Source organism: Coregonus clupeaformis, chromosome 23 (genome assembly GCF_020615455.1).
Source record: "Coregonus clupeaformis isolate EN_2021a chromosome 23, ASM2061545v1, whole genome shotgun sequence".
Lineage (NCBI taxonomy): Eukaryota > Metazoa > Chordata > Actinopteri > Salmoniformes > Salmonidae > Coregonus > Coregonus clupeaformis.
In genome coordinates this window covers 28,040,541-28,051,452 of record NC_059214.1, presented here as the reverse complement: position 1 = coordinate 28,051,452, position 10,912 = coordinate 28,040,541, and the positions used below count along the sequence as shown (strand labels likewise).

The following is a 10,912-nucleotide window of genomic DNA, read 5'->3' as shown; positions in this document are numbered from 1 at the left end:
GGAGATCACGAACATAACAACTAGTCCACAGACAGGACCCGACTCAGACTGCCGGGATCGTTACAGTACCCCCCCTCCGGCCAAACGCCACCGGGCGGACTCCCGGAGCGCCAGGATGGAGGCGGTAGAAGTCACTGATGAGGTCAGCATCTAGGACCTGTCGCCGCGGAATCCAACTCCTCTCTTCAGGACCATACCCCTCCCAGTCCACGAGATACTGGAAACCCCGGCCCCGCCGTCTGGAATCCATGATGCGACGCACCATGTGGCAGGACCACCTCCGATCATCCGAGGAGGAGGAGGAGGAGGCGGAGGAGGCAACAGAGGACTGAGGAAAACAGGCTTGAGGCAGGAGACATGAAAGGTGGGATGGACTCTGAGCGTCCTCGGGAGTTTGAGTCGAACTGCCACCGGATTGATCACCTTCTCCACCACAAACGGACCAATGAACTTCGGTAACAACTTCCTAGACTCAGTCCGTAAAGGAAGATCCCGTGTGGACAACCAGACCCTATCTCCGATGGTGTAGGTGGGAGCGGGGATCCGGCGACGATTCGCCTGGAGCTGATACCGGTCCGAAACTCTAAGGAGTGCTTTTCTGGCCCGATGCCAGGTCCGGTGGCAACGGCGAATATGGACCTGAACAGAAGGCACTGAGAGCTCCTTCTCCTGAGAAGGGAACAAGGGGAGGTTGGTAGCCATACAGGCACTGGAAGGGAGACATCCCAGTGGCAGATGTAGGGAGAGTATTGTGGGCATACTCAACCCAAGGCAACTGAGAGACCCAGGAGGTGGGGTTGGAAGAGGCCAGACAGCGTAGCGTGGATTCCATCTTCTGGTTGGCTCTCTCCGCCTGACCATTAGATTGGGGGTGAAAACCAGATGTGAGACTGACTGTAGCTCCAATGGCCAAACAGAAGGACTTCCAGACAGCAGAGGTAAACTGAGGACCACGGTCGGAAAGCGATATCACTGGGCAACCCGTGGACCCTGAAAACCTCCCTAACCAGGATCTCGGGACGTCTCCGAGGCAGAGGGAAGCTTGGCAATAGGCACAAAGTGGGCGAACTTGCTGAATCTGTCCACGATAGTCAGAACGACCGTGTTCCCCTCAGAAGCGGGCAACCCAGTGACAAAGTCCAGGGCCAGATCGACCATGGTCGCCGGGGAATAGGAAGGGGGGTGAAGTAGTCCAGAGCTGGGCCGATTGGTACTCTTATTCTGCGCACACACTGGACAGGCAGCAACATACCCGAGTATCCTCGGCCATGGCAGGCCACCAAAAACGTCTGCGAAGAAACGCCATTGTCCGAGCCACGCCAGGGTGACAAGCCATCTTGCTGGCGTGGGACCATTTGAGGACAGCAGGGCGAACCGACTCAGGCACAAACAACCGACCGGGTGGACCGTTACCGGGACCGGGCTGAGTCCGAAGGGCCGCCAGCACCTCCTCCTCAATCTTCCACATAACTGCTCCCACGACGCAGTTCCGGGGGAGAATTGTCTCGGTCTTGGACCCACTCTCCTCCGTCTTGGAGAACATCCGGGACAAGGCGTCCGCCTTGCCGTTCTTAGATCCAGGTCGGAACGTCAGGGAAAACTTGAATCGTCCGAAAAACAACGCCCACCTGGCCTGACGGGGAGTTGAGACGTTTAGCCGATTGCACGTAAGCAAGATTCTTGTGGTCAGTCCAGACAATAAACGGTTGCTCCGCCCCCTCCAACCAGTGGCGCCACTCCTCCAAGGCAAGTTTCACCGCGAGAAGCTCCCGGTTACCCACATCGTAATTCCTCTCCGCAGGCGAAAGGCGACGAGAGTAGTAGGCGCAGGGATGGAGTTTACTGTCCGTGGAGCATCGCTGCGACAGGATGGCGCCAACTCCCACATCAGACGCGTCCACTTCAACGGCGAACTGACGGGCCGTGTCCGGTTGAGAGAGAATCGGTGCGTTGGTGAATCGCCTCTTCAAATCCAGAAACGCTCGATCCGCCTCCGGATTCCACTTGAAGGTCCTGATACTGGAAGTCAAGGCAGTTAACGGAGCGGCCACACGGCTGTAATCCCGGATGAATCTGCGGTAGAAATTCGCAAACCCCAAAAATCTCTGGAGCTGCAATCTCGTACCGGGCTGGGCCCATTCCAGAACCGCTCTAACCTTCTCCTGGTCCATCCTAATCTCTCCCCTGGAGATGATGTACCCGAGAAAGGATGTCGTGTGGGCGTGAAACTCGCACTTCTCGGCCTTCACGAACAGGCGATTCTCCAACAATCGCTGCAGAACCTGCCGGACATGCTGGACGTGGTCGGAAGGTTCCTTCGAGAAGATCAGAATGTCATCCAGGTAAACAAACACAAAGAGACCGATCATATCTCTCAGGACGTCGTTCACCATACTCTGGAATACCGCTGGAGCATTGGTCAGTCCAAACGGCATCACCTGATACCGAAGTGACCCATCGGTGTATTGAAACCCCGTCAACCACTCGTCCCCCTCTCTGATCCGGACCATGTGATACGCATTGCGTAGGTCTAGCTTGGTGAACACCGTAGCACCCTGTAAGGAGTCGAAGGCAGAACTCATCAAGGGCAGGGGATACTTGTTCTTGACCGTGATGTCATTCAACCCCCCGATAATCAATACACGGTCGAAGAGAGCCATCCTTCTTACCCACAAAGAAGAATCCTGCCCCCAGGGGTGATGACGAGAAACGAACGAGACCAGCAGCTAGGGACTCCTTGATGTAGGTCTCCAAAGCCTCACGTTCAGGTCGGGAGATACTGTATAACCTTCCCTTGGGGTAGACAGCTCCAGGGAACAGGTTGATGGCACAATCATATGGTCGGTGGGGAGGGAGTGACAGAGCCTTCTGCTTACTGAAAACTTCCCCCAAATCGTGATATGTCTCGGGAACCAGGGACAAATCTGGGGGGTTTAGCCTCAATCACCTGACTGGGAACCGAATGGGGGCAGGCAGTCTTGAGACAGTTAGCATGACAATCAAGGCTCCAACTCGTTACCTTGCCCGTCACCCAATCGAACGTGGGATTGTGTTCCTTCAGCCAGGGGTATCCAAGGACCAGAGGAACCTGGGAAGACGGCAGAATGAAGAATGAAATCATCTCAGAATGATTCCCCGACAACCGCATCTTAACCGGTTCAGTCCTCATCGTGATACGTGCCAGACTACTGCCGTCCAGAGTGGTAGCTTCAATGGCTTCCGGCAATTGCTCCTTGGAAAGCCCCAGCTGTTCCACCAACTCGGCATCTAGAAAGCTTCCATCGGCACCTGAATCGATAAAAGCGTTAATCGCTAAGCTCTGATTCCTGTTCATAAGGTTAGCCGGGAAACGGGGTCTGACAGAGGTATTGAGAGGTCGAAACTGGCTCGCTAAAAGTCCTCCCAACTTTAGCGAGCCGCGCAGTTTGACGACCCGACTGGAACCTGAGAAGCTGATCGGTTGGACGGAGCCCATTGCTTCTCCCTCCTTCGGCTCTCGGACTCGATTATCCACCCGAATAGACAAGGCTACCAAGCTGTCCAGGTCACTAGACTCCGGATAGGAGATCAACTCATCCTTGAGCTGCTCCGACAGACCCTGGTAAAAGGCCGCTTGCAGAGCCTCCTCATTCCACCCACTCTCCACAGCCAACGTCTTGAACTCGATCACGAAGTCGGCCACGCTGCGAGTTCCTTGGCGAAGCGAAAACAGGCGCCTAGCTGCGTCCCTCCCTCGGACGGAATGGTCGAAGAGCTTCCTCATCTCGGCCGTGAACCCCTGGTATGAAGCCATGCAGGGATCCTGTCGTTCCCAAACGGCTGAAGCCCACTCCAGCGCTCGACCACGCAGCAACTCAATCACAAAGGCTATCCTAGCCTTGTCTGTGGCATAAGAGTAGGGCTGTAGATCGAACACTAATCCACACTGCATAAGGAAGGAACGGCATCTTCCCAGCTCCCCCTCATATTTATCCGGTGTCGGAACCTTGGGCTCACGGAAGGACACAGCTTCAGAAGCGGCAGGCGAGATGGGTGAAACCGGTAGTGGATCTTCCACCGGACACTTGCGTTGGTTCTGGACCTCCGTCAGACCGGTAGAAAGGTTCCGAACTGACAACGCGATCTCCTGTAGTACCGTGCTATGATGGCCCAACATCTTCTCCTGCTGGGTAATGGCATGGCGAACAGAGTCCAGGTCCGCTGGGTTCATTACTGGCCGGATCGTTCTGTCACGAGTTGCTAAGCCAGAACCCAGAAGCAGACCAGGACAAGGTAAGTTGAAACGAAGGTGAGTGTTTATTTACAAGTTCAAGAGTGATGCTGAATAATCCAGGGAACAGAGCGGGCGGCGTTGATTAGTTGTTGGGGGTGCAGTGGTTGATCCCATCCTGGGTCGGCAGCCGCCGACCACCAGGCAGAGGTTGGATGAAGGTTCCGGACGGGTGACTGCAGATGGAACAAAAACGGGGTAAGTAAGCAACAAACCAACAAGGTGCAAAAACAACAAAACTAACGCTAGGCTCTAAGACTGATACTCTGGTAAACCTACTGTTCATGGCTAACGATCCGGCAGGGAATGGATGTTAGGCCAGAGCCTAAGAAGGGTGATGATCAGGACCAGGTGTGCAGATTGCTGATGGGATGCAGGTGCGTAAATCAAGAGAGCTCCCCGGAGCGTTCCAGAACCCTCGGGAAACTGGAGATCACGAACATAACAACTAGTCCACAGACAGGACCCGACTCAGACTGCCGGGATCGTTACACACCTGTCCACAACCTCAAACAGTCACACTCCAAACTCCACTATGGCCAAGACCAAAGAGCTGTCAAAGGACACCAGAAACAAAATTGTAGACCTGCACCAGGCTGGGAAGACTGAATCTGCAATAGGTAAGCAGCTTGGTTTTAAGAAATCAACAGTGGGAGCAATTATTAGGAAATGGAAGACATACAAGACCACTGATAATCTCCCTCGATCTGGGGCTCCACGCAAGATCTCACCCCGTGGGGTCAAAATGATCACAAGAACGGTGAGCAAAAATCCCAGAACCACACGGAGGGACCTAGTGAATGACCTGCAGAGAGCTGGGACCAAAGTAACAAAGCCTACCATCAGTAACACACTACGCCGCCAGGGACTCAAATTCTGCAGTGCAAGACGTGTCCCCCTGCTTAAGCCAGTACATGTCCAGGCCAGGTCTGAAGTTTGCTAGAGTGCATTTGGATGATCCAGAAGAGGATTGGGAGAATGTCATATGGTCAGATGAAACCAAAATAGAACTTTTTGGTAAAAACTCAACTCGTCGTGTTTGGAGGACAAAGAATGCTGAGTTGCATCCAAAGAACACCATACCTACTGTGGGTGGAAACATCATGCTTTGGGGCTGTTTTTCTGCAAAGGGACCAGGACGACTGATCCGTGTAAAGGAAAGAATGAATGGGGCCATGTATCGTGAGATTTTGAGTGAAAACCTCCTTCCATCAGCAAGGGCATTGAAGATGAAACGTGGCTGGGTCTTTCAGCATGACAATGATCCCAAACACACCGCCCGGGCAACGAAGGAGTGGCTTCGTAAGAAGCATTTCAAGGTCCTGGAGTGGCCTAGCCAGTCTCCAGATCTCAACCCCATAGAAAATCTTTGGAGGGAGTTGAAAGTCCGTGTTGCCCAGCGACAGCCCCAAAACATCACTGCTCTAGAGGAGATATGCATGGAGGAATGGGCCAAAATACCAGCAACAGTGTGTGAAAACCTTGTGAAGACTTACAGAAAACGTTTGACCTGTGTCATTGCCAACAAAGGGTATATAACAAAGTATTGAGAAACTTTTGTTATTGACCAAATACTTATTTTCCACCATAATTTGCAAATAAATTCATAAAAAATCATACAATGTGATTTTCTGGATTTTTTTTCTCATTTTGTCTGTCATAGTTGACGTGTACCTATGATGAAAATTACAGGCCTCTCTCATCTTTTTAAGTGGGAGAACTTGCACAATTGGTGGCTGACTAAATACTTTTTTCCCCCACTGTATATTAGCCATATACCACACCCCCTCGGGCCTTATTGCTTAATTAGAATCACCTGTTGGTTCACCAGCCCAGTTATGGCTGTGGGGTACGGAGAGAGAGCGGTGGATCCCAGGTTGCGGCCCAGCAGAGGGTTGAGAGGGGTGGTCAGGGAGGTGTGAGTGGCCCTCCAGTAGGCCTCCAGGTACTCTGCCAGGTGTTCACATGCATCCTCCAGCTGATTCTCATCCAGAATGATGTCAAACATTTCCTGAGAGAGAGGGGAGGGGAAAGAGAGAGACAGACAGAGAGAGAGAGAGGGTGAGGGCAGAGAGACATGCAGAATTAGACTTGATTGACTGATTTGCTAATAGTCCTTGTGAAGGCCAGAGACAGTAGCAAGATGTAGCAGTTGACAGAGTGTACTGTGGGGAATATTGGATGCCTACCGGGGGGCACTGTGCTAGTTTGTCTGCTGCCACCAGCTGCACATTCAAGTGTTTGCTCTGGGATTTCCCTCTCGACTTGATCAGCCGCTGCAGAACCTGTGGATAGTTTATATATAAATCAAGCCAGAAGAGGGCAGCAACACAAATCAGCATGGGTCAGGGTTGGAAATGGAAAAAGGTCACAGTGGGAACCCACCAATGTCAAATCCTCGAATTCACCTTAAAAAAAGTATTTGTAGATGTCAAAAGCATTTCACTCCCGGAGCCTGGTTCCTCTGGATTCCCTCCCATTTCCAACCCAGGTACAGTAGTAAAATTAGAACCATTTGGGTATAAAGGGAAGCCTAAAAATTACCTTAGGAGAGGACACTTTAACATGGACGATGATAGGTGCTAAAGACGTCTTTATGAGCTGGGCCGGATGGTTGATTGTGTCAGCATCCAGAACCACCAACTGTAAGGATCTGGCCAGCTCAAATATCCTCTCAATCTCACTCTGAACCTCCGCTGTACAGGAACAAGGAGATAGATCACAGACAGGATGAATCTATTTATATCGCCAAGATCAGAAGACATCAATTCCACAAATTCTTAGTAAAACAGAACCTTTATCAGATTTGAAAAATATATTATATACATACATGTATGTAACTTCCTTTTTAACATATACAATATATACACAGTAAAGTAAAGAATGATAGCATTCAATGCCATTGTGATGATACCTAGGTTGGACCTGGTGTTGGATCTTTCGATGATGGCCCTCTTGCTGGGGTTGTTGAGCACCGACCTCTTGGCCAGAGCGATGTCTGCCGTTACCCTTGTAATAGATATCCTACAAGTTATAGAATCAAGAGAGACAGAATATGAGAACATACAGCACAACATGTTATTCACAATCCAGACTAGTAATGTATGGTTACCAGAATGTTTAGAAAATGTAAGGAAAGACCTAGTCAAAACAGGTGGTCAAATAAGGTACTTTGACAACTCATTAAATTCATTTACAACTGCTTTACATATTTTTTGCTCTAGCTATAGTAGTTTGCATGAGGGTAAGTGGAGCAGCTGAGAGCATGATGCTACAGTAAGCCTGCAGAGAGTTAGTACAGTATGCAGGGAAAGGGAAAGGGCTGGCGACAATATGCAGGAAAAGGGCTGATGACTCCTCACCTGCCATCAAACCTGTGCTTCAGGAAATCAAAGAGTGCTTTCTGCATCATGTCTGTCACCTGCACACAGAGCCCGGAAGCAGCAGAGGATGGCAGACAGAAAAAAGGGAAGAAAAGAGGGAGGAAAAAGGAGGGAAAGAGAGAGTGTGAGTAACAGGACAAGTGAGAGAGGGTTAAGACAGACAGACAGCAAGGAAATAAGCCAGTAGAAAATCATTGACAATTCCTCATAGCTATAGCAAGCCTGGAAGAACCCTTGCAAGACCCTTTTCATATGCTGAAGCTACATACCCTGATGGGCAATGTTTATAAATAGCACATGTTATGGTCAAAGGTGCCCAAAGAAGTCAAAATTACAGTTGTAATCCTTTTCGATTTCAGTATTAGTGCTAAATCAAGATCGTCCCATCTTCCCCATCCACCACCATTATCCATCCAATAAAGATTTCTCCATATTCCTCATTATGACATCCACCCAGAAGGTCCATTCAGGCTCCTCTGGCCCTGCCTTAGATTTATCCCACTTGGCCAAGACATCCATCAAAGGAGCAGCAGGATCTCTGGTTTCTTTCCACTTCATTTTCTAAAGAATTAATCCTGGTTACATTAAATAAGGTGATTAAGGCCTACAATGAAGTGTCATAAAGACCAATGCCGATGTGATGAATTGGGCTATAGCAGGCCAGACCAGTCTCCATTAATGCTATTTTTGCAAGGTATTTGAATTACACTGAAGCTGGGAAGAACTGTAGTTTCAAGGACAAGGCTAGCAAGGAGCAGTGTGGAGCAATTGTTATATGGTATATCCAAAAACTTTTTGTGTCCTTTGCACACAGAAATAACCATATTCTTTATAGTTAACGGCAACATTGAAATTTTTTATATTTCACTAGGGACATTTTTAGAAGAAAAACGGGTGTTGTGTAAGCTCTCTTGACAACATCATCATTCTGTTCACACAAGACAGTAGTGTAATTTGATATTTATACACACGTCTCTGTAAGTTGAGCAAAAAAATCACATTAAGAAGACCAAATTGTGCCCCCATTCCATCCACATTCGCATAACCTTGTCCCTGCAAAATATATTTTTTGCTGTATTATCATCATAACCAACACAGTTTTTTTGTACACACACAGATCTTCTGGTGCTGTTTATCTCTGTGTTTCTAATTTCAAGCCATGCTCCAATTTTTCAGACTGACGTGTTTTACCCAGAAGGTTGTTACCATGGCAACACAGTAGAGCGGAGATGAGGACTGTGATTCTGTGTGAAGATGATCCTGGCTCTCCACTTCCCCCCATACATGCCGGGGAAAAGATGCTGCCCTCTTTTTTCTGCAAGCCCCATTGGTGGTTAGTTAGCAATGAATGGATAGGTCAGACATACAGTGAGGGAAAAAAGTATTTGATCCCCTGCTGATTTTGTACGTTTGCCCACTGACAAATAAATGATCAGTCTATAATTTTAATGGTAGGTTTATTTTTACAGTGAGAGACAGAATAACAACAAAGAAATCCAGAAAAACGCATGTCAAAAATGTTATAAATGTATTTGCATTTTAATGAGGGAAATACGTTTTTGACCCCTCTGCAAAACATGACTTAGTACTTGGTGGCAAAACCCTTGTTGGCAATCACAGAGGTCAGACGTTTCTTGTAGTTGGCCACCAGGTTTGCACACATCTCAGGAGGGATTTTGTCCCACTCCTCTTTGCAGATCTTCTCCAAGTCATTAAGGTTTCGAGGCTGAAGTTTGGCAACTCGAACCTTCAGCTCCCTCCACAGATTTTCTATGGGATTAAGGTCTGGAGACTGGCTAGGCCACTCCAGGACCTTAATGTGCTTCTTCTTGAGCCACTCCTTTGTTGCCTTGGCCGTGTGTTTTGGGTCATTGTCATGCTGGAATACCCATCCATGACCCATTTTCAATGCACCGGCTGAGGGAAGGAGGTTCTCACCCAAGATTTGGCGGTACATGGCCCCGTCCATCGTCCTTTTGATGCAGTGAAGTTGTCCTGTCCCCTTAGCAGAAAAACACCCCCAAAGCATAATGTTTCCACCTCCATGTTTGACGGTGGGGATGGTGTTCTTGGGGTCATAGGCAGCATTCCTCCTCCTCCAAACACGGCGAGTTGAGTTGATGCCAAAGAGCTCCATTTTGGTCTCATCTGACCACAACACTTTCACCCAGTTCTCCTCTGAATCATTCAGATGTTCATTGGCAAACTTCAGACGGGCATGTATATGTGCTTTCTTGAGCAGGGGGACCTTGCGGGCGCTGCAGGATTTCAGTCCTTCACGGCGTAGTGTGTTACCAATTGTTTTGTTGGTGACTATGGTCCCAGCTGCCTTGAGATCATTGACAAGATCCTCCCGTGTAGTTCTGGGCTGATTCCTCACCGTTCTCATGATCATTGCAACTCCACGAGGTGAGATCTTGTATGGAGCCCAAGGCGAGGGAGATTGACAGTTATTTTGTGTTTCTTCCATTTGCGAATAATCGCACCAACTGTTGTCACCTTCTCACCAAGCTGCTTGGCGATGGTCTTGTAGCCCATTCCAGCCTTGTGTAGGTCTACAATATTGTCCCTGACATCCTTGGAGAGCTCTTTGGTCTTGGCCATGGTGGAGAGTTTGGAATCTGATTGATTGATTGCTTCTGTGGACAGGTGTCTTTTATACAGGTAACAAGCTGAGATTAGGAGCACTCCCTTTAAGAGTGTGCTCCTAATCTCAGCTCGTTACCTGTATAAAAGACACCTGGGAGCCAGAAATCTTTCTGATTGAGAGGGGGTCAAATACTTATTTCCCTCATTAAAATGCAAATCAATTTATAAAATGTTTGACATGCGTTTTTCTGGATTTTTTTGTTGTTATTCTGTCTCTCACTGTTCAAATAAACCTACCATTGAAATTATAGACTGATCATTTCTTTGTCAGTGGGCAAACGTACAAAATCAGCAGGGGATCAAATACGTTTTTCCCTCACTGTAGCTGTTCTTTTTGGAGACCTCCAAATATCTACTCTGATAATGAACGGGGGAGTTATTCACTGTCAGCGAATGTGTTGGTAAACCTCTTCAATGAAGCTGCATCTTAACCTCTAGTCTACACCCTGACAGTCCTCAATATTGATTACAAAAGGGAGAGCTGGGAATTGGTGTCACTGTGGTGTAATGTATGGCACACAACCAAATAGTGCAGTCGTTCTGAATAGCTATTTTGGAGGCTTAATAAAACACTTGACCAATACAACACCAAGAGACCGAAAGTATTATT

General features: G+C 48.7%; 1 protein-coding gene across 3 annotated transcripts in view; it reads right to left on the bottom strand.

Moving 5' to 3' along the window:
* The window catches only part of cacnb4a (calcium channel, voltage-dependent, beta 4a subunit), a 68,106-nt gene that overhangs the window by 3,855 nt on the left and 53,339 nt on the right, over positions 1–10,912 (bottom strand). For all 3 annotated transcript variants that reach the window (XM_041844755.2, XM_041844757.2, XM_041844758.2), the window contains 5 exons: positions 7,633–7,691; positions 7,185–7,294; positions 6,815–6,966; positions 6,460–6,555; positions 6,087–6,281 (listed from right to left, as the gene is read on the bottom strand). In XM_041844755.2, coding sequence (XP_041700689.1) covers positions 6,087–6,281; positions 6,460–6,555; positions 6,815–6,966; positions 7,185–7,294; positions 7,633–7,691 — 612 coding nt within the window. The remainder of the gene's footprint in view (positions 1–6,086; positions 6,282–6,459; positions 6,556–6,814; positions 6,967–7,184; positions 7,295–7,632; positions 7,692–10,912) is intronic.